The sequence below is a fragment of the Amblyraja radiata genome, chromosome 39, assembly GCF_010909765.2.
Source record: "Amblyraja radiata isolate CabotCenter1 chromosome 39, sAmbRad1.1.pri, whole genome shotgun sequence".
Lineage (NCBI taxonomy): Eukaryota > Metazoa > Chordata > Chondrichthyes > Rajiformes > Rajidae > Amblyraja > Amblyraja radiata.
In genome coordinates this window covers 5,213,858-5,237,581 of record NC_045994.1, presented here as the reverse complement: position 1 = coordinate 5,237,581, position 23,724 = coordinate 5,213,858, and the positions used below count along the sequence as shown (strand labels likewise).

General features: G+C 50.8%; 1 protein-coding gene across 10 annotated transcripts in view; it reads left to right on the top strand.

Annotated features, from left to right (window-relative positions):
• Nucleotides 1-23,724, top strand: part of LOC116967394 (fibroblast growth factor receptor 1-like) — a 156,235-nt gene that overhangs the window by 86,860 nt on the left and 45,651 nt on the right. For 6 of the 10 annotated variants that reach the window (XM_033013907.1, XM_033013910.1, XM_033013906.1 and 3 more), the window contains 4 exons: nucleotides 2,214-2,486; nucleotides 4,281-4,403; nucleotides 13,075-13,244; nucleotides 20,424-20,547. In XM_033013907.1, coding sequence (XP_032869798.1) covers nucleotides 2,214-2,486; nucleotides 4,281-4,403; nucleotides 13,075-13,244; nucleotides 20,424-20,547 — 690 coding nt within the window. The remainder of the gene's footprint in view (nucleotides 1-2,213; nucleotides 2,487-4,280; nucleotides 4,404-13,074; nucleotides 13,245-20,423; nucleotides 20,548-23,724) is intronic. The other 4 variants (XM_033013911.1, XM_033013913.1, XM_033013915.1 and 1 more) reach the window with 2 other exon arrangements.

Sequence of the window (23,724 nt, the reverse complement as noted above, 5' to 3'; positions counted from 1 at the left end):
GGGGAGAACGTACACACTCCACACAAACTGCACCTATAGTCAAGATGGTGCTGGGGTCTCTGCCGCTGTGAGGCAGCAACTCTACCGCTGCGCCACTGAAGAAGAGGTTTCTTAGGCTGGTAGATAGAAGGAACTGCAGCTGCCGCTTTATCAAGGAAAGGCACAAAGTGCTGGAGCAACTCAGTGAGCCAGGCAGCATCTCCGGAGAACATAGTGGCGCAGCGGTAGAGTTGCTGCCTTACAGCGCCCGAGACCCGGGTTCGATCCTGACTACAGGTGCTGTCTGTGCGGAGTTTGCACGTTCTCCCCACGACCAGCGTGGGCTTTCTCCGGGATTTCCGTTTCCCTCCCACTCGCCATAAACATCCAGGTTTGTAGGTTAATTGGCTTTGGTAAAATTGTAAATGATCATTAGTGTGTGTAGGATAGAGTGAGCGTGTGAGGATCGCTGGACAGCCCGGACTTGATGGGCCGAAGGGCCTGCTTCCATGCTGTCTCTCTAAGCTAAAGTAAACATATGTAGGAAGGAAGTGCAGATGCTGGTTTACACCAAAGATAGGCACAAAAAGCTGGAGATAGACACAAAATGTTGAAGTAACTCAGCGGGACAGGCGGCATCTCTGGAGGGAGGTAATGGGCGACATTTCGGGTCGAGACCCTTCTTCAGACTGGAGTAAAGTTTGAGTATGGGCAGCATCTCTGGAGAAAAGGAATAGGTGACGTTTTGGGTCTGGACCTGTCTTCAGACAAATGGTTTATTTATGTGTAGGAAGGAACTGCAGATGCTGGTTTAAACCAAAGATAGGCACGAAAAGCTGGAGTAACTCAGCGGGTCAGACAGCTTCTCTGGAGAACGGTCCCAACTCGGAACCTCACCTATCCCTTTTTCCCATAGTTGCTATCTGGCCGCTGAATTACTCCGGCATTTTGTGTCTATCTTCGGTTTAAACCAACCTGTGCAGTTCCTTCCTGCACATAAATAAATGAAGAAGAGTCTGAAGAAGAGTCCAGACTGAGTCACTCTGACATTTAGTGTCTATGTGCTGCCTGTTCCTATTACTGATAGAACTGGGCCAGTTAGCGTCAGGCTGTTTCCACGGCTGCTGCTTGCACAGCTCCAGGTTCTGCTCAGACCCCTCGCCCTCCCTCTTCCCAAGGTTTTTCCTCTTGGCACCCGCCTCCAACAGGAAATGGAGGCTTAATATTTTTTTTGTGTGTTTGCTGGTCTGGTCTGAATCACTTATCTCAAGACTCCATTCTCTCCTGGGGGCCAGCGTTGGAGGCGCTGCGTGACGGCCTGCATTCATCACGCCAAGCACACGCGTGACTTACTTGGCAGCCAGCGAAGGAGGCAATTTTAGAGAATCTTTTTTTCCAGCCCTGCTTTACTGTTGGAAATGGAAATGTTGTAGATGTTGGAAAGGCCTGGATAGAGTGGATGTGGAGAGGATGTTTCCACTAGTGGGAGAGTCTAGGACCAGAGGTCACACAGTGCCCTCCATAATGTTTGGGACAAAGACACATCATTTATTTATTTGCCGCTGTACTCCACAATTTGAGATTTGTAATTGAAAACAAATCACATGTGGTTAAAGTGCACATTGTCAGATTTTAATAAAGGCCATTTTTATACATTTTGGTTTCACCATGTAGAAATGACAGCAGTGTTTATACACAGTCCCCCCGTGAATAAATGAATGATGGGTCTTTGTCCCAAACATTGTGCAGGGCACTGGAGCCTCAGAATTCAAGGACGTTCCTTTAAGAAGGAGATGAGGTGAAATTTCTTTAGTCAGAGGGTGGTGAATCTGTGGAATTCTTTGCCACAGACACGAATATAAACACACACACACACACACACACACACACACAAATAAAAACACACACACACACATATATAAACACACACACACACACATATAAACACACACACATAAAGAAACACACATACAAAGACACACATATAAATACACATATATAAACACGCACACGCACACATATAAACACACACACACACACACATATAAACATACACACACATATAAACATACACACACACACATAAACACACAGATTCTTGATTAGTCAGGAGTTATGGAGAGAAGGAGGGAGAGGTAGATCAGCCATGATTGAATGGAGGAGTAGACTTGATGGGCCGAATGGCCTAATTCTGCTGCTACCACACCTGACCTTGCTCCTTGCTCCCTGCCCTGGTCCTGCAGTGTCGCTGAAGCAGAGGTCGGAGGTGGAGCTGTACTCCACACACCCGGGAGACTCGCTGCAGCTGCGCTGCCGACTGCGTGAGGACATCCAGAGCATCGCGTGGACCAAGGACGGGGTGCAGCTGCCCGCCAACAACCGCACCCGCATCACCGCCGAATACCTGCAGATCACCGACTCGGTGCGCCAGGACTCCGGCCGTTACACCTGTGTGGCCAGCGGCCCGTCCGGCAGCGAGACCTCCCACTTTGCCGTCAACGTCTCCGGTATGTGGGGGCGGGGGAGCTGAGGCGGGAGGGGGTCTGCAATGAGGATACACCAGTGGGCCTGGTTTAAACCAAAGATAGACATTAAAATGCTGGAGTAACTCAACGGGACAGGCAGCATCTCTGGAGAGAATGAATGGGTGACGTATTGGGTCGAGACCCTTCTTCCCTGGGGTCTTCAGTTTAGTTTATAGTCACGTGTCCTATCCAGTCAGCAGAAAGATAATATATGATTACAATCGATCCATTTACAGTGTACAGATACATGAGAAGGGAATAACGTTTAGACAAGGAAATAGCGTCACGGTGGCGCAGCGGTAGAGTTGCTGCCTTACAGCGAATGCAGCACCGGAGACCTGAGTTCGATCCCGACTGCGGGTGCTGTCTGTACGGAGTTTGTACGTTCTCTCCGTGACCTGCGTGGGTTTTCTCCGAGATCTTCGGTTTCCTCCCACACTCCAAAGACGTGCAGGTTTGTAGGTTAATAGGTTTGGTAAATGTAAACATTGTCCCCAGTGTGTGTAGGATCGTGTTAATGTGCGGGGATCGCTGGTCAGCGCGGACTCGGTGGGCCGAAGGGCCTGTTTCCGCGCTGTATATCTAAACTAAACGTTTGGATAAGGGAATAATGTTTCAGGTTTTGGACCAGAGTGGGAGGCTATGCCTGCCATCCCGTAGTGATTAGGTTCTGAAGGCCCAGAGGGTGGACACCATGGGCCTGGGGTCTTGGATCATGGGGATTTGAAACCTTGGGCACAGCGGTGTTTTTATGTTTATTTAGAGATACAGCACGGCCCTTCAGCCCACTCGGGTCCGCACCGACCAGCGATCCCGCACACTAATACAACCCTACACACACTCGGGGCAATTTAACATTTACACAAAGCCAATTAACCTAGAAACCTGTATGTCTTTGGAGTGTGGGAGGAAACTGGAGAACTGGGGGAAAACCCACGTGGGTCACGGGGAGAAGGTACAAACTCCGTACAGACAAGCACCTGTAGTCAGGATCGAACCTGGGTCCCTGGCGCTGTAAGACACTAGCTCTACCGCTCCGCCCCTTAAGGGGTCTTGGGTACTGTGATTGCGGTGGTGAGGGCACCTTGGAGGCCCACCATGGGCCTGGGATCTTGGATAAGGGGGGTCTGAACCTGGGGCCCCCTGGTGATGACGGCCTTGGGCATTGGTGATATTGGTGGTGATGACACATAGGAGGGGCACCAGGATGTCTGAGGTTGGACCATGGCGGATGAGTCTGGGGTCTTGGGAATGGGTGATTGGGGCAGTGAGGGGCGAGGGGAACCACCAGAAGCCCTGGGGTCTCGGATCATGCGGGGGTGGGGGGAGGGGGCTGAACCTGGTGTCTTGAGACCCAGTGAGTTGGGTCTTGGGCACTGATGCTTCAGTGGCCGTTCAGAATTAAAGGGCGCTCTTTTATAAAGGAGGTGAGGAAGAACTGGGGTCTTACACCTGACACATTGACCTCCATTTTCAGGTAGTCCCTGCTTTCTCCCTCCTTCCCCTCCCCTTCCCAGCACTCCCACAGCCCACTGTCTCCGCCTCTTCCTTTCTTCTGCCCCCCCCCCCCCCCCCCCCACCCCCCTCATTAGTCTGAAGGGTCTCGACCCGAAACGGGGGTGGGGGGGGGGGGGGTGGATGAGACGGTGGGCGTGGGTGGGGGGGACGGTGGGCGGGGGTGGGGGGGTGGATGAGACGGTGGGCGGTGTTGTGGTCGGGGAGACCGGTACTCTGGGCGAGCTGTGACCCCTCACTCACCTCTTGTCTCTCCGCCAGACGCCGTCTACTCCGTGGAAGAGGATGACGAGGATGACGAGGATGAGGATGAGGATGATGACGAGGTGGAAGAGGATGATGACGAGGGGATCAAGTCGGATGAGAAGAGCAACAAGGAAGCACGTGAGTGCAGATGGGCTGCGGTCAGTCGGCCTCTGCGGAAGCTGTCTGTGCTGAAACTGTCTCTGCAAAGCTGTCTCTATGGAAGCTGAAGATAAGACACAAAAAGCTGGAGTAACGAAATGTTCCTTCTCTCCGGAGATGCTGCCTGTCCCGCTGAGTTACTCCAGCTTTTTATGTCTTATCTTCGTCATCATATATATGTGGCTATCCAAAAGTGTCCTAAACGCCACTATGGCATCTGCCACCACCGCCACCGCCACCGCCACCCCTGGGAATGTGTTCCAGGCCCCCGCCACCCGTCAAAGTGGGAGGAAACCGGAGCACCCAGAGAGAACCCACGTGGTCACGGGGAGAACGTGCAAACTCCACACAGACAGCACCCGAGGTCAGGATAGAACCCGGTGAGGCAGCACCTCTGCCCGCTGTGCCTGTGCTGCCCATTGGTGAAGTGTTCACCAGTATGGTGTCACGGGTCTGGGCCGGCTCGGTGGGACGAAGGGTTTGTTTTCACCCTATATATTTCAAAAGTCTAATGGCCCTGTCCCACGGTACGAGTTTATTCCAAGAGCTCTCCCGAGTTTTAAAAAAATCAAACTCGTGGTAAGCACGGAGAATGTACGTAGCAGGTACGTCGGAGCTCAGGGATGTCTCTTAGCGGCTCGTAACGCTAACGGCAGGTACTCGGGAAGACTCGCTAACGGCAGGTAAGCTCGGGAAGACTCATGAAGATTTTACAACATGTTGAGAAATGTCCACGAGAGCCCCGAGTACCGACGAGTGGCCATTACCGTAAATCTCCGAGTTCGAATTAGCTGCAAACTCGGGAGAGCTCTTGGAATGAACTCGTACCGTGGGACAGGGCTTTAAAGGAGTTTTGATTCCAAGTTTATTTAATCAGTTGTGTTCAATTCTCCCTCACAAAACCTGGTGGGCTTCAAACTCCTCGCAACAGATTGACAATGAATCTCGGTGAGGTGAATTAGTTTAGTTTAGAGATACAACGCTGAAACAGGCCCTTCGGCCCACTGAGTCCGTGCCGACCAGTGATCCCTGTTCACTAACACTACCCTACGCGCTAGGGACAATTTACAATTTTATCAAAGCAAATAGCCTACAAACCTGTATGTCTTTGGAGTGTGGAAGGAAACCAGAGCACCCGGAGAAAACCCACGCAGGTCACAGGGAGAACGTACAAACTCTGTACAGACAGCACCCGTAGTCGGGATCGAACCTGGGTCTCCGGCGCTGTGAGGCAGCAACTCTACCGCTGTGCCACCGTGCCGTCTCTCTGCATCTCTGGAGAACACTGACAGGCAACGTTCCGGACCGGGACCTTTCTTCGCACTGACGATTTAGTTTGCAAACGGTCCCTGAGCAACAATGAATAACCACACTGGTGATGTGTTGAATGAGGGGTATGGTTTATGGCTGGGATAGGATATAACTGAAGCAGGGGAGTGGGAGCAGAATCTTTGAGCTTCTGGTTGCAGGGACAAGCTTGCTCACCAATCCCTGTTGCCCGTGACGATAACAAATACATCGCTGAAAGCACTCTGTAGACATGGAGGCCCCTTTTGTTCATGTTGATTGATGCTAAGATTGATCTCAGCTCTAAAGGTGTGCCAGTGGTTCCTCCTTTGTTATCCAGCCACCATGCTCATGACTCAAGGCTGAGCAGAATTTACACTTGAATGGTTGTCTCTGAGAGCATTCTCACTCCCACAGCTCAGTGCCACCGCAGTCATTAGCAGCCTTGCCAGGAAATTAGACAGCCCTCTTTCACACTTCGCTAAGGAGGGCCCCTTTAAGGTTCCAGATCAAGTTTACCACGGGCACTGTCTGTGCAGAGTTTGTACGTTATCCCAGTGACCTGCGTGGGTTTTCCCCAAGATCTCCGGTTTCCTCCCACACTCCAAAGTCTTGAGCCATTAGATGTTTAGTTTCGGAAGGAACTGCAGATTCTGGTTTAAACCGAAGACAGGCACGAAATGTTGGAGCAACTCAGCGGGTCAGGCAGCATCTCTGGAGAAAAGATCTCTGGATGATGTTTCAGTTCGAGACCCTTCTTCCAACTCAGCACGGAAACAGGCCCTTCAGCCCATCGGGACAGCGCCGACCAGCGATCCCCTGCCTAACACTACCCTGCACATACACTAACACTACCCTGCACACACTAGGAATCATTTACATTTATACCAAGCTTACAACTTCTTCGTCTTTGGGGTGTGGGAGGAAACCGGAGATCCCGGAGAAAACTCACGGGGACAACGTACAAACGCCATACAGACGAGCGCCCATAGTCGGAATCGAATCCGGGCCTCTGGCGCTGTGAGGCAGCGACTATACCACCGCGCCACCGTGTTGCCCAGAGTAACAGGAGCCCTCGGCAGCTCGTGCAAAGGTTGAAAATACTGAGCAGGGGCGGCACAGTGGCTCAGCGGGTAGACACGCTGCCTCACAGCACCAGAGACCCAGGTTCGATCCTGACCTCGGGTGCTGTCTGTACGGAGTTTGTACGTTCTCCCTATGGCCACGTGGGTTTTCTCCAGGTGCTCCAGTTTCAATAGACAATAGGTGCAGGAGTAGGCCATTAGGCCCTTCAAGCCAGCACCGCCATTCAATGTGATCATGGCTGATCATCCCCAATCAGTACCCCGTTCCTGCCTTCTCCCCATATCCCCTGACACCGCTATTTTTAAGAGCCCTATCTAGCTCTCTCTTGAAAGCATCCGGAGAACCTGCCTCCACCGCCCTCTGAGGCAGAGAATTCCACAGACTCACCACTCTCTGTGAGAAAAAGTGTTTCCTCGACTCCATTCTAAATGGCTTACTCCTTATTCTTAAAATATGGAGAATCTTTCCTCCCATGTCCCAAAGACGTGCGGGTTTGTAGGTTAATTGGCTCGGTAAAATTGTAAATTGTCCCTAGTGTGTGCAGGATAGTGTTAGTGTGCGGGGATCGCTGGCCGGCGTGGACACCTGTATCGCTAAACCGCAGTCTGAAGAAGTTGTCCCAACACGAAACATCGCCTGCCCGTGATCTCCAGAGATGCTGCCTGACCCACTGAGTGACTTCAGCACTTTGTGTCTATCTTCGGTGTAAACCAGCATCTGCAGTTCCTTCCTGCACATGATTCCTGGGGAGTTTGGTACAGCCCTGGCGTCGTGTCTAGAGTAAGAGCATGATATGTACTGAAACGGAGCAAGGGCATCATTGGCGAAGATAGACACAAAATGCTGGAGTAACTCAGCGGGACAGGCAGCATCTCTGGAGAGAAGGAATGGGTGACGTTTCGGGTCGAGATCTTCAGACTGAGAGTCAGGGGAAAGTGAAACGAGAGATATAGATGATGATGTGGAGAGATGTAGAACAAATGAATGAAAGATATGCAAAAAAGTGACTTCAAAGTAGACATACCTTGAGGAATGCACTTGTGTCTGTCGACAAGGCTGTGGTTTACCTTTGTCCTTTGAGGTGCTGATGGCTGTGGAGTCAGGGGATATGGGGAGAAGGCAGGAACGGGGTACTGATTGTGGATGATCAGCCATGATCACACTGAATGTCTGGGTCGAAGGGCAAAATGCCTACTATTGTCTATTGAATATTATGTCAGAGCTGCCTGTACTTCCCACCGCAGGTGTCGAGTGCTGGCTTGTGACTGAAGGAGAGGGGATGAAGTGTCGCTGTGTTGCGTGACTGGCTAGGGGCTCTATGGTGAGAAGAGTGCATGCAGTAGGTAGTGTGTGAGTGACAGGCAGCATAGCGGGCGGAGAGCCTCTCGTGTGGTTTGACAGCACTGGGCCTCCACTCGCTGGAGTCTATAAAGATGATGCGGGGGGGGACACCTCATTGAAACTTGCCAAATAGTGAAAGATCAGGATAGAGAGGATGTGGAGAGGATGTTTCCACGAGAGGGAGAGTCTAGGACTAGAGGTCATAGCCTCAGAATAAAAAAGGCCTTCCTTTTAGGAAGGAGATGAGGAGGAATTTCTTCAGTCATTGGGTGGTGAATCTGTGGAATTCTTTGCCACAGAAGACTGTGGAGGCCAAGGACAAGTCAATGGGTATTTTTACGGCAGAGATAGGTAGATTCTTGATTCAATAGACAATAGACATTAGGTGCAGGAGTAGGCCATTTGGCCCTTCGAGCCAGCACCGCCATTCAATGTGATCTTGGCTGATCATCCCCAATCAGTACCCCGTTCCTGCCTTCTCCCCATATCCCCTGACCCCGCTATTTCTAAGAGCCCTATCTAGCTCTCTCTTGAAAGCATCCAGAGAACCTGCCTCCATCTGTGGGAGAGAATTCCACAGACTCACCACTCTCTGTGAGAAAAGGTGTGTCCTCATCTCCGTTCTAAATTGTTTACTCCTTATTCTTAAACTGTAGCCCCTGGGTCTGGACTCCCCCAAAGTACAGGTGTCAGAGGTTATGGGGAGAAGGCAGGAGAATGGGGTTATGAGGAAGAGATAGATCAGCCAGGATTGAATGGAGGAGTAGACTTGATGGGCCGAATGGCCTAATTCTACTCCTATCACATGATCTTATGATCATAAGTACTGTATCGGATATTCAGCTTGCTGCTCCTATCACCTGAACTGGTAAACCTGTGAACTGCTCAGCAATGTGGGTGTGTGTGTGATCATTCCACACAGGGAGTTGCATTCTCTGGGTTTCCAGCCAGCAGTGGTGGAAGCGGTGACAGGTGATGGCTGAGGAGCCGTGACAAGACAATGCCGGCGCAGATTTTTATGGACGGCAGCGGAGATTTGAAACAAAAGCGGAGAATTCCTCGCTACTGCTCTTGACAGATGACGGTGTCGTGTTCCCTGCTTGTCGCCAGGGAGGGTGGGGAATGTGTAGGAGGCAACTGCAGATGCCGCTTTACACCGACGACAGACACAAAATGCTGGCGGTATCTCAGCAGGACAGTCAGCATCTCTGGAGAGAAGGAATAGGGAGACAAACTGTCGCCTGTCAATTCCCTCCACAGATGCTGCCTGACATGCTGACTTCCTCCAGCACTTTGCCTTTTACCCAATGCTGTAACAGGTGTATTAAGAGTGTGTGTGTGTATGCGTGTGTGTGTGTTTATGTCTATGTGTGTGTGTGCGTGTGTGTGTTTATATGTCTATATGTGTGCGGGCACACCTGTATTGGAGATTGTGTGCATGCACTAGCAATGTAGATTGGACATTTCCGTTTTCTCAGTTCTGGCCTGTGGTTAACTTTTTTCTTTAAGACTAGAGAACCTGGGACCTTAATTCAAAGCCAGTGTCCCCACATCAGTTTACTAGAGAGGCACGGTGGCGCAGCGGTAGAGTTGCTGCCTCACAGCGCCAGAGAACCGAGTTCCATCCTGTCTGTACAGAGTTTGTACGTTCTCCCCATGACCGCGTGGGTTTTCTCCGGGTGCTCTGGTTTCCTCCCACACTACAAAGGTTTGTAGGTTCATTGGATTATGGAAATTCTCCCGAGGACTCGTTGGGCTGAAGGACCCGTTTCCACGCTATATCTAGGGTCTCCTGGGGCACAGGGCTGTACTTTAGACGCACCTGTTGGCCAAAATTGGCCCAAAACATGGCACGTGGCCACAGAAACATGGCACATGGGGCAGAGAAAGATCATTCACATGCGAATCATTTCACCTAAAGGGGAAAGGAGACCTGGTTTCCAGCATCTGCACTTCCTTCTGGTTTTTACTACAACTGGTTTTTAAGTGACCCATTTTCCACCTCCTTCAGTCTCTACCCCCCCCCCCCCTCTAAACACCCAGCCAGGTGGGCTGGTAATCTTGACTGAATGCAGATGGGCTTGTCAGAAGCGAGTGGTGGAACTCTATACCTCACTGTGCCTCCGGCTCTGCATTAATCTGCCCGCCTGCTCGCTCTGTATAAGGTCAGCCCATTCTGTAGTGTGTGATTTCCGTAATGAATGCAGCGCTGGGAACAATGCCGTTCACAGGTGCACAGTGAGCCCTTGTTTATTCCGCTTCAAATGGCAATTTAAACCCTTGTCACCGAGGTTAAAAATTAACCCAGCCCACTCCCGGAAAGCCCCCCCCCCCCTCGTGCACTGCGGGCAAAAAGACATTTCAATTCATTTTTTTCTCCAGGAAATATTTTTTTTTAAATATTAAGATTTTTATTAACGTGGGAGGAAACTGGAGCTTTCTGGGCGAAGACCCACGCAGGTCACGGGGAGAGCGTACAAACTCCGTACAGGCAGCACCCGTAGTCGGGATCGAACACGTGTCGCTGGCGCTGTGAGGCTGCAACTGTACCACTGCACCACCGTTTATTGTTCCAGAGTCTATTGTGTCTCCATATTTACACCAGGCTGCTTGGTCCAGATTTACCTGTACCTGCCTCCACTACCTCCCCATTCCACACACCCACCACCTTCTGTGTGACAAAATTGCCCCTCAGATTCCTATCAAATCTTTCTCCTGTCCCTTTAAGCTGATATCTTCTGACTCTTGTTTCCCCTACTCTGGGTAAAAGACTCTGTGATATTACACACCTCCGCGATCAGACCTAGCTTATGGTCAGATTGTTTCGTTTAGTTCAGAGATACAGCGCAGAAACAGGCCCTTCGGCCCATCGTGCCCACACTGACCAGTGATCCCCGCACATTAACACTGCCCCCCACACACTGGGGACAGTTTTATATTTATAACGAGCCAATTAACCTACAAACCTGCACGTATTTGGAGTGTGGGAGGAAACCGAAGATCTTGGAGAAAACCAAACCAGGTCATGGGGAGAACGTACAGACTCCGTACAGACAGCACCCGTAGTTGGGATCGAACCCGGGTCTCTGGCGCTGTGACACAGTAACTGCGCCACCGTGGCCATGATGTTTTGGCCCTTGTTTGTACGTGGTGTGAGCCGAGTGAGTGACCTGCAGGGGCTAATGGTCCATGGGTCTGACACACCCCCTCCCCCCTCTAGTGAGGAACCCCTACGGTTCGCTCTCAACCTTCTCGCGCAGCAAGTCTACGCTTCACAACGCGCACCAGAAGACATCGGCCGCAAGCAGCCATCCGCAACTGGCACGGTGGCGCAGCGGTAGAGTTGCTGCCTTACAGCGCCGGAGACCCGGGTTCGATCCCAACTACGGGTGCTGTCTGTACGGGGTTTGTACATTGTTCTCCCCGTGACCTGCGTGGGTTTTCTCCGAGATCTTCGGTTCCTCCCACATTCCAAAGACGTGCAGGTTTGCAAGTTAATTGGCTCGGTAAATGTAAAGATTGTCCCTGGTGTATGTAGGATAGTGTTAGTGTGCGGTGATTGCTGGTCGGTGCAGACTCGATGGGCCGAAGGGCCTGTTTCCGCCCTGTATAACTAAACTAAACACAGCTCTGACTGACTGGCTGGCTCAGCAGCCGATCAGGACCCGCGTTGTCATCTCCTGATCCTAATCCCGCATCCGTGCAGAAATTAAACCCGGAGCAATTTCAGGAATTTGAGGGGGGGGGGGGGGGGGGGGTGGGGGGGGGGGGGAGCGGTAGAAGCACCCAGGGATCTCATCGTTCCTGGAGTCCAAGTTACCAATTATACTGCTGGTTGTTACTGAGTACACACTACGTTCCCGAGCTCAGTCTACATTAATCCTCAACCCGCTGAGCTGAAGACACTGGCACGGTGGCGCAGTGGTAGAGTTGCTGCCTCACAGCGCCAGAGACCCAGGTTCAATCCTGACTACGGGTGCTGTTTGTACGGAGTTTGTACGTTCTCCCCGTGACCACGTGGGTTTTCTCCGGGTGCTCCGGTTTCCTCCCACATCACAAAGACGTTCAGGCTTGTAGGTTAATTGGCTTCAGTAAAGATTGTAAATTGTCCCTTAGTGTGTGTGTGGGATAGCACCAGTGTAGGAGGTAATCATTGTTTGGCATGGACTCTGTGGGCTGAAGGGCCTGTCTCCACGGTGTATCTCTGAACTAAACTGCAGATGCTGGTTTGCAAAGGAAGGCACAAAGTGCTGGAGTAACTCAGCGGGTCAGGCAGTATCCCTGGAGAACATGGAGAGGTGACGTTTTGGGTCAGGCCCTTCTTCAGACTGGCGCTCTTCAGTTCCAGCTTTCTCCCCCATCACTGGTGCTTGCTCGAATGGGCCGAATGGCCTCCTCCTGCACCTATTTTCTATGTTGGCGTCCGTGTCCAAGCCCGTAGGGTCTTCGCTCAGCGGACGAGCGGTCAGTCACCGCGTCCAAATTAGGGGCGGTACGGCAAAAGGCGTGGCTTTCGAGAGAGGATGAACGAGGAGAAGAGGTTTGGGAGACGGAGAGTACATGGTAGAGGTTTGTGGAGGGGATCTTGTAGCTTGGTGTTGGGACAGCGAGGGGGGAGGGGGTGACCCGAGGGGTCGGAGCTGGAAGGTGTTTGAGGTTGGGGAGAGTGAGTCAGAAGGAGAAGTTGTGCCGTCTGGTGGAGCCGCCTGTGCCAAGTCGGGTACAATGGCCTCTGTGTCTGCTCGCTCCCACCAGCGGTGACCCACAAATCATTCTGCCCTTTGCAAAAATAAACTCTGAGAGGAAAAACGTGCCCAGCAGCTAAAAACGGTGAGCTTTGTTTATTGTTGTTTCCCCGCCCGCTGGGTTGTACTTTGGTCAACATGTCCGTGGTGAGCCGGACGCCCATAGTGACGTCTCTCCTTGGTCTCGGCAGGACCTCCCTACTGGGCCCAACCGGAGAAGATGGAGAAGAAACTCCACGCCGTCCCGGCAATGAAGACGGTGAAATTCCGGTGCCCGGCGGGTGGCAACCCTCTACCCGAGCTCCGCTGGCTGAAGAATGGCAAAGACTTCAAGCCGGATCACCGCATCGGGGGCTACAAGGTAAGCCCGTCCCCGTAACCCGACAGTTGGCGCAGTGGTAGTGTTGCTGCCTCACAGCGCCGGAGACCCAGGTTCCATCCTGACCTCAGTGAGGAAATATCTCCCCATCTCTGTCCTCCTCAGTCAATGGAATCACCCTCCCTTCACCCAACCACTCGAACTGCCTGAGACTTTGAATCACGTCCATTTACAAGTCCCCAACAAGGTATTGACACTTAGCTTCCACATGGAACACAACACAAACGGAGCAGCGGGTAGTGCTGCTGCCTTAAAGCCCTGTCCCACGGCACGAGTTCATTCCAAGAGCTCTCCCGAGTTTGCCCTGATTCGAACTCGGAGATTTACGGTAATGGCCGCTCGTCGGTACTCGGGGCTCTCATGGACATTTTTCATCATGTTGAAAAATCTTCACGAGTCTTCCCGTGCTTACCTGCCGTTAGCGAGTCTTCCCGAGTACCTGGCGTTAGCGCTAAGAGACGTCCCCGAGCTCCGACGTACCCGCTACGTTCATTCTCCGTGCTTACCACGAGTTTGATTTTTTCTTAACTCAGGAGAGCTCTTGGAATGAACTCGTACCGTGGGACAGGGGTTTCACAGCGCCAGAGGCCCGGGTTTCACCCTGACCTCGAGGTGTGTCTGTGTGTGTGTGTGTGTGTGTGCGTGTGTGTGCGTGTGTGTGCGTGTGTGCGTGTGTGTGTGTGTGTGTGTGTGCGTGTGCGTGTGCGTGTGCGTGCGTGCGTGTGCGCGTGTGCGTGTGTGTGTGTGTGTGTGTGTGTGTGTTTTTTTTTTTTCTTCCTGTGACCGCTCGGGATTCCTCCGGGCGCTCCGCTTTCCTCCCACGTGTGTGTGTGTGTCCTCTTCCTGTGACCGCTCGGGATTCCTCCGGGCGCTCCGCTTTCCTCCCACGTCGCTAAGACGTACAGGTTTGTAGGTTAATCGCCCCACTGTAAATCGTCCCCGGTGTGCAGGGAGTGGATGAGAAAGCGGGATAACAGAACCAGCGTGAATGGGTGATCGCTGGTCCACGTGGGCCGAAGGGCCTGTTTCCACGCTGTATCTCTAAACTAAACCAAACCCTAAATGGCCTCTACACTTTGGATCAGGAGCAAAGGTCAGCAGTGGAGCATGTATGATGGATTAGTTGTTCTTTCATCGCTGGGGAAATGTGAAACGTCTATTGGCCTTCTCTAATTTGCAAATGGCCGAACCCGCGGGTCAAAGGGCATTAGGGGGCGAATTCCCAGCGGCCCGATGAATGCCAGTGGGAATTGCAGTTAAGGTAGATCAGGAATTAAGGACTTGGGGCGGGGGGGCGGGGGTGCTTGCAGAGGAGGCTGGAAAGGACTGGCAGTGCCTGGTCTACGTCGGAGCCAGGTGTAACAGGAGATTAAATCTCCTCAAAGCTGGAGGTTGCAGTCATAAAATCCCAGGTGCAGATCCGAGCATGTTTGCTGCAGAGTCGTCTGGCCGTTAAGCTCAGTGCATCAGGTATCAAGGCCTCCAGCAACGGCTCAGAGCTGCATATAAAAAGCAGTCGCGTTTAATCAGCCAACATCTTTTGTTTCATTTTGATGGACTGCTTCCCATCAGCTGCCTTGATCTACACCTTCAGTGAACTGGAGGGCTTTTGTTTTTGCTTTAACTCTTTGGAAGATTTTAAAACGCTCGCTCTGAGTGTAAGTCTGAGCCTTGAAGATGGGCCGGGGAAGTGCTGTGGGGTGCGTTGGTAAGTAAGTAAGTACGTTTATTGGCCAAGTATTCACATACAAGGAATTTGCCTTGGTGCTCCGCCCACAAGTAACAACATGACATACAGTGACAGTTACGAATGACTCAGAAAACACTAAACATTAATAATAATAAGACATTAATGATAAAACACCATTGATCAAGCATGTGAACCAACAAAATACCAGATCAAAGGGAGGCTTCAGAGTTTTGGCTGTTGAGTAGAGCAACTACTCGTGGAAAAAACTGTTTTTATGTCTGGCTGTGGCAGCTTTGACAGTCCGGAGTCGCCTTCCAGAGGGAAGTGATTCAAAGAGTTTGTGGCCAGGGTGAGAGGGGTCAGAGATGATCTTGCCCGCTCGCTCCCTGGCCCTTGCAGTGTACAGTTCATCAATGGAGGGAAGGTTGCAGACAATAATCTCTGCTGATCGGATGATTCGCTGCAGCCTCCAGGTGTTGTGCTTGGTGGCTGAGCCAAACCAGACCATGATGGAGAAGACCATGGTGAGCTGTGGACTGATGGGGGTGGCACGGTGGCGCAGCTGTAGAGTTGCTGCCTTATGGGCCTGTCCCACTTAGGCGATTTTTATATGCATAGTATATATTTATATATATATATATACACACGCACAACTTTTTTTTCTCATATTATATAGTTTACAGTGTTTACATATTGTGTTGTGCTGCTGCAAGTAAGAATTCCATTGTTCTATCTGGGACGTATGACAATAAAACACTCTTGGCTTGACCTTTCTTGCTCCTGTAACATTGCAACACAAGAGATTTTACCCCCTCACTGACCCTCTCTCCTCCTTCTCCACCCCCCCCCCCCCCCCCCCCCCCCCCCCCCCCCCTTCATCCACAACTTTCTTAGAAGCCCTAATGCAGCCTGATAATCCAAGGTCATATGTGATAGGAGCAAAATTAGACCATTCGGCCCATCAAGTCTACTCCGCCATTCAACATGACTGATCTATCTCTCCCGCCCAACCCCATTCTCCTGCCTTCTCTCCGTAACCCCTGACACCCGTACTGATCAAAAATCTATCAATCTCCACCTTCAAAAATATCCATTGACTTGGCCTCCACATTCTTCTGTGACAATGAATTCCACAGATTCACCACCCTCTGACTAAAAAAATTCCTCATCTCCTTCCTAAACGAACGTTCTTTAATTCTGAGGCTGTGACCACTAGTCGCAGACTCTCCCACTAGTGGAAACATCCTCTCCACATCCACTTTATCCAGGGCCTCTGCTACGTTTCAATGAGGTTCTCCCCCTCATCCTTGTAAACTCCAGCGAGTGCAGGCCCAGTGCCGTCAAACCCTCATCATATGTTAACCCACCCATTCTGGGATCATTCTTGTAAACCTCCTCTGGACCCTCTCCAGAACCAGCACATCCTTCCTCAGATATGGGGCCCAAAATGGATCACCATATTCCAAATGCGGGCTGACCAGCGCCGTGTGTGTGTGTGTGTGTTTGTGTGTGTACATGCATATACATATACACACACACTAAACTTTTCGCGTTTATTATATAGTTTACAGTATACTATGTTTACATATTCTGTTGTGCTGCTGTAAGGATGAATTCCTTGTTCTTTTTGGGACATATCACCTTCTCTGCTCCTGTAACATCACAACAGCATACATTTTCCCCCTCAACCCCCTCTTCTCCTCACCCCTTGAGTCTCTGAATGAAACAGAGATCCTTGGATGCCGTTACTGTGGCCCGACACTCCAGGTGAAGGGCAATCCCGTGCCTTAGACTTTGTGTTTAAGAAGGAACTGCAGATGTTGAAAAAAATCCAAGGTAGACAAAAATGCTGGAGAAACTCAGCGGGTGAGGCAGCATCTATGGAGCGAAGGAATAGGTGACGTTTCGGCCCTCGATCCAAAACGTCACCTATTCCTTCATCCACACAATACAATACAATACTGTTTATTGTCATTTGAACCTCAAATGAAGTTCAAACTAAATTTGGTTTCTGCAGTCATACGACAAAGAAGCCAACACACACCAACACAATTTACACAAACATCCATCACGGTGAGTCTCCACCTCACTGTGGTGGAAGGCAAAGTCTTGTCTCTCCCCTGCTCTGCATTCTTCTCCCGATGTCAAAGCCCCCGGCAGGCGATGGTAAGCCCCGCAGCCATTTAGGCCACACCGGACGATGCAAGGCCGCGCTCCAGGTCTTGATGTTGGAACCCCCGGCGGGCGATGGTAAGTCCCGCAGCCATTTAGGCCACACCGGACGATGCAAGGCCACGCTCCAGGCCTTGATGTTGGAACCCCCGGCGGGCGCTAGCAAGTCCCGTGGTCGTCTGGGTCTTGCTAGCCTCACCCGTTGAGTTTCTCCAGCATTTTCGTCTGAGACTGATTGCTTCTGCAGCTTGGGATGGATGAAAGCTTTGTCCACTCTCTCCCCGTGCGAGAGACGGGCCTAACACCCGGGGTGACCAGCTGCGGTGAAGTCCGGGCGCAGAGGTCACCAGAGCCTGTGGCACGGCAGATGAAACACATTAATCCATCACTCACACCCAGGCCAGGGTCACTGGTGCAGCGTTTATGATGGTCGGCCTTGCCCTTTGGCTTGGGGGGGTCAGGTACAGAATGCTGCCGGGTCACTTTCCACCCCCAGACCATCATCAGAGAATAGCGAGGTTGCTTTAGAGTAACCCCTCGCTGCCTTTAACCCCTCGTGTACTGGACAGCACACACGCACACACACACACGCACACACACACACACACTTGGTGGTCAGGGTTTAACACCTTTGATGAGACACAAAATGCTGGAGTAAGTCGCTCAATGGGACAGGCAGCTTCTCTGAAGAAAAAGAATAGGTGACCCTTCAGTGTGTAGGAAGGAACTGCAGGTGCTGGTTTAAACCGAAGGTAGACACAAAAAGCTGGAGTAACTCAGCGGGTCAAACAGAAAAGGTGTAGGTGATGTTTCGGGATGAGGCCCTTCTTCAGACTGAAGGGCCTTGAGGCAAAATGTCACCTATTCCTTTTCTCCAGAGATGCTGTCTGACCCGCTGAGTGACTCCGGCTGTTTGGGTCTGTCAGACTGGAGAAAGGTCCCGACCCGAAACGTCACCCATTCTTTTTCTCCAGAGATTCAGCCTGGCCCGCTGAGTTACTCCAGCACTTTGTGTCTTATCTTTGGCAGAGACCAGCGTCTGCAGTTCCTTCCTACACATTTATCTCCTTTGACTTCTCCTGCCCAAGATGGAGACGAGTGTTTTATTGTCATGAGTCCCAAAATAGAACAATGATATTCTGGGTAAACATGACTTACAGTGGCAGGGCCAACACAGGCAATTGTCCCCACAGTGGGGGGATCAGGAACCAGGTGGCAGGTTTAAGGTGAGAGGGGAAAGATTTAGCGGGGACCCAAGGGGCAACTTTTTCCACACAGTGGGTGTATGGAACGAGCTGCCGGAGGAGGTATGTTTAAGAAAGAACTGCAGATGCTGGAAAAATCAAAAGTAGACAAAAATGCTGGCGAAACTCAGCGGGTCAGGCAGCATCTACGGAGCGAAGGAAATAGGTGACGTTTCAGGTCGAGACCCTTCATCAGGCCGAAGAAAAGAAGGGTCTCGTCCCGAAACGTCGCCTATTCCTTCTCTCCATAGATGCTGCCTCACCCGCTGAGTTTCACCAGCATTTTTGTCTACCTGCCAGAGAAGGTAACTGAGGCAGGTACTATAACAGCATTTAAAATACATTTGGACAGGTCCGTGAATTGGAAAGGTTTAGAGGGACACACACAGCGGTAGAGTTGCCTCACAGCGCCAGAGACCCAGGTTCAATGCTGACTGCAGGCACTGTCAGTATGGAGTTGGCACGTATCTCCCCGTGACCCGCGTGGGTTTTCTCCAGGTGCTCCGTGTTTCCTTCCACATCCAAAAGACATACAGGCTATTGGGTTAATTGACTTGGTAAAGTTGTAAATTGTCCCCAGTGTGTGTAGGATAACGTTAATGTCCGGGGTGATCGCTGGTCACAGTGGATACGTTGGGCTGAAGGGCCTGTTTTCGTGACGTGTTTCTAAATGAAACATTGAACAGTAGCATACCTGAGCAGGCCCTTCGGCCCACAATGCCAGTGTTGACCATCATAGCAGGAACAACTGCACATAGGGACCAACTGTTACCTGCCTGTACATCATCGATATTTCACCATTCCCGGCATATACATGTCCCTATCTAAAAGACTCTTCATTGCCACTGTCGTATCTGCTTCCAGCACCACCCATAGCAGCGCAATGTGGAGAGGGTCCAGAGGAGGTTTACCAGAATGATCCCAAGAATGAGCGGGTTAACCTATGATGAGCGTTTGTCGGCACTGGGCCTGTACTCGCTGGAGTTTAGAAGAATGAGGGGGGGGCCTCATTGAAACGTACAGAATAGTGAAAGGCCTGGATAGAGTGGATGTGGAGATGATGTTTCCACTAGTGGGAGAGTCTAGGGCTAGAGGTCACAGCCTCAGAATTAATGGACGTTCTTTTAGGAAGGGGATGAAGAGAAATGTTAGTCAGAGGGTGGGTGAATCTGTGGAGTTCTTTGCCACAAATGGCTGTGGAGACCATCAGTGGATATTTTTAAGGCAGATAGATCGATTCTTGATTAGTACGGACGTCAGAGAGAAGGCAGGAGAATGGGGTTAGGAGAGAGAGAGAGATATCGGCCATGATTGAATGGCGGAGTAGACTTGATGGGCCGAATGAGTGCATTCCAAGCACCCACCATCCTCCGGCACATCTCCTTTAGGCTCTGCCTGTCTCACCTTCATGCTGTGCCCTCTAGTCCTTGATATTTCTCTCCCTTGATCTGTGGCGCTCTCCCAGAGCCCTCTATCTTTCACCAGTCGTGATACTTTTGCTCACCAGGTTTCTAGCGAATGGTTCGACATAGGGCCAAATGGATGGACTGGGCTTATATTCCCTGGAATTTAGAAGGATGAGAGGGAATCTGATAGAAACATATTAAATTATTAAGGGATTGGACAGGCTAGATGCAGGGAAAATGTTCCCCATGTTGGGGGAGCCCATCACCAGGAGACACACAGTTTAAGAATAAGGGGTAGGCAATTTAGGACTGACATGAGGAAAAGCTTTTTCACCCAGAGAGTTGTGAATCTGTGGAATTCTCTGCCACAGAAGGCAGTGGAGGCCAATTCACTGGATGTTTTCAAGAGAGATTTAGATATAGCTCTTGGGACTAAAGGAATCAAGGGATATGGAGAGAAAGCAAGAATGGGGTACTGATTCTGGACGATCAGCCATGATCACATTGAATGGCGGTGCTAGCTTTAAGGGCCGAATGGCCTCCTCCGGCACCTATTGTCTGTGTTTCTGTGGGAGCCATAGTTGGGTGAGTTATTCTGCGGCTGGTTTACCTGTCTGTGATGCTGATGGTCTCTCTGGTTCCCTCGTAGGTCCGTTGGCAACATTGGAGTCTCATCATGGAGGGAGTGGTACCTTCGGACAAGGCCAACTACACGTGTGTGGTGGTCAACCCGTACGGCAGCATCAACCACACCTACCAGCTGGACGTTGTCGGTAAGGAACTCCGGCCCTTCTTGGAGCAGAGCGGTGGCACAATGGTAGAGTCGCTGCCGTACAGCGCTTGCAGCGCCAGAGACCCGGGTTCCATCCCGACTGCGGGTGCTGTCTGTAGAGTTTGTACGTTCTCCCCGTGACCTGCGTGGGTTTTCCCTGAGATCTTTGGTTTCCTCCCACACTCCAAAGACGTGCAGGTTTGTAGGTTAATTGGCTTGGGTTTGTATACTTGGTACAAGTGTAAATTGTCCCTAGTGTAGGCTCGTGTTGATGTGCGGGGATCGCTGGTCGGTGCGGACTCGGTGGGCCAAAGGGCCTGCTTCCACGCTGTATCTCTACAATAAATACATCTTGCCACTGATTATAGCGTGGAAACAAGGAACTGCATAGAGTCATAGGAAAGACATTCTTGCCATAGAGGGAGTACAGAGAAGGTTCACCAGACAGATTCCTGGGATGGCAGGACTTTCATATGAAGAAAGACTGGATAGACTCGGCTTGTACTCGCTAGAATTTAGAAGATTGAGGGGGGATCTTATAGAAACTTACAAAATTCTTAAGGGGTTGGACAGACTAGATGCAGGAAGATTGTTCCCGATGTTGGGGAAGTCCAGAACAAGGGGTCACAGTTTAAGGATAAGGGGGAAGTCTTTTAGGGCCGAGATGTGAAAAACATTTTTCACACACAGAGAGTGGTGAATCTGTGGAATTCTTTGCCACAGAAGGCAGTTGAGGCCAGTTCATTGGCTATATTTAAGAGGAAGTTAGATGTGGCCCTTGTGGCTAAAGGGATCAGGGGGTATGGAGAGAAGGCAGGTACAGGATACTGAGTTGGATGATCAGCCATGATCATATTGAATGGCGGTGCAGGCTCGAAGGGCCCAATGGCCTACTCCTACACCTAATTTCTATGTTTCTATGTTTCTATGAAGGCAGGTACAGGATACTGAGTTGGATGATCAGCCACGATCATATTGAATGGCGGTGCAGGCTCATAGGGCCGAATGGCCTACTCCTGCACCTATTTTCTATGTTTCTATAGAGTGATTAAACGTGGAAAAAGGCCCTTCGGACCAACTTGCCCACACCGGCCAACATGTCCCACCTACACTAGTCCTACCTGCCTGCATTTGGCCCACATCCCTCTAAACCTGTCCTATCTATGTACATATCTAGATGTTTATTTAAACTGCAGGTGCTGGCTGATACACAAGAGGACCCCAGGTGCTGGAGTAACTCAGCGGGTCAGGCAGCATCTCTGGAGAACATGTTTAGGTGACTTTAGACCTAAGACTATAGAGATACAGTGTGAAAATAGGCCCAATGTCATAATAACATGCTCATCCAAATCATTAATACAGAAGAACCAAGAACCATAGGTTTAAGGTGACGGGGGAAAAGATTTAATAGGAACCTGAGGGGCAACTTTTTTACACAAAGGGTGGTGGGTGTATGGAACGAGCTGCCAGAGGAGGTAAAGGCTGGTACTATAACAGCATTTAAAAGATATTTGAACATGTACATTGATAGGTTTAGAGGGATATGGGCCAAACACAGGCAGGCGGGACTAGTGTAGATGGGGCAAGTTAGTCGGTGTGGGCAAGTTGGGCTAAAGGGCCTGTTTCCACGCTGTATCACTCTGATTCTATGACTATGAAAGGACCTAGCACCAATCCCTGAGGCACACCATCAGTCACAGGCCACCAGTATGAAAGACAATCTGCCACTGCCAACCTGTTCTTCCCTTGTCTTTGGGCTCTTGTCTTGTATTTGAGATCGTCATTCTCAGACTCCCCCTTAAATGGACAGAATGCTGGAGTAACTCGGCGGGTCAGGCAGCATCTCTGGATTAGAGGAAATGGGGGTGACGTTTCGGGTCGAGACCCTTCATCTGATCTGAAGAAAGGTCTCAACCCGAAAAGTCACCTCTTCCTTCTCTCCAGAGATGCTGCCTGACCCGATGAGTTACTCCAGCATTTTGTGTCTTGGGTTTAAACTGGCATCTGCAGTTCCTTCCCACACATGGGCCGTTTCATTAGATTGCAATTCCAAAGGCAAAGAATTCCTTGGTCAAACAGGGGCGAGTATATTTGTCCATACACATTAGATGCACCACTTCCAGGCTGCCAGTTAGATTGCCGGCATGTGTTTGCTTGGGGTGACCTTTGGCCTTCCTGACCCCATGAATCAGCGGCACTGTTTACTTTCTGTCCACTGTCGACACTTGCCACTTGCATCAGGAACGGAAGCTATTGTGTTGTTGTTTGGCCGGCCGGCCCTGTGCTTCAATCGACACCCTTATTGCCCGCTGTTCCCTACTGACCCTTCCACAGTCGTCAATGAACAGGAAGCTCCCCCCTCACCTCCCCCCCCACCCCACTCTGCAGCTCACCAGTGCGTACGTACACACACAATGTGCCATCCTTGACCCACCTGTCCCTGACCACTGCCCGGGGGTAGAAAGCTCGGCCTCCTCGGCTGCTCTTAAACTGTGGCCCCTGGTTCTGGACTCCCCCAACATCGGTTAAACAATTTAAGAATAAGGGGTAAGCCATTTAGTACGGAGACGAGGAAACACTTTTTCACACAGAGTTGTGAGTCTGTGGAATTCTCTGCCTCAGAGGGCGGTGGAGGCCGGTTCTCTGGATACTTTCAAGAGAGAGCTAGATAGGGCTCTTGAAGATAGGGGATATGGGGAGAATGCAGGAACGGGGTACTGATTGGGGATGATCACATTGAATGGCTCGAAGGGCCGAATGGCCTACTCCTGCACCTATTGTCTATTGTCACATACGTACACACAAAAATACAATCAATAATAGTCCAATGATAACAATAATAGTCTGTTGTAGTTCTGAGCTTCTTCGGAGGTTGGAGTGTTTAATCGCCAAATGGCTGTAGGGAGGAAGCTGTTCCTGCACCTGGACCTTACACGGGTTCTTATTGTGACTGGAAGGTGCCAGAAACATGGCGACTGGTGTACGGACAGTGTGGTCGACTGCCTTACACTACAGTACTCCAGTATGGTTGTGCCTAATGTATACAAGCATTGTCACTGAAGTGTAAGCAAACAAGCATTTTCACTGGACTTACTTACAAGTAACAATCGCGTACCATTGAACCATGATACTATCTGATCAGATTGGATAGCAAAGGTTACATGACAATTAGAAACCT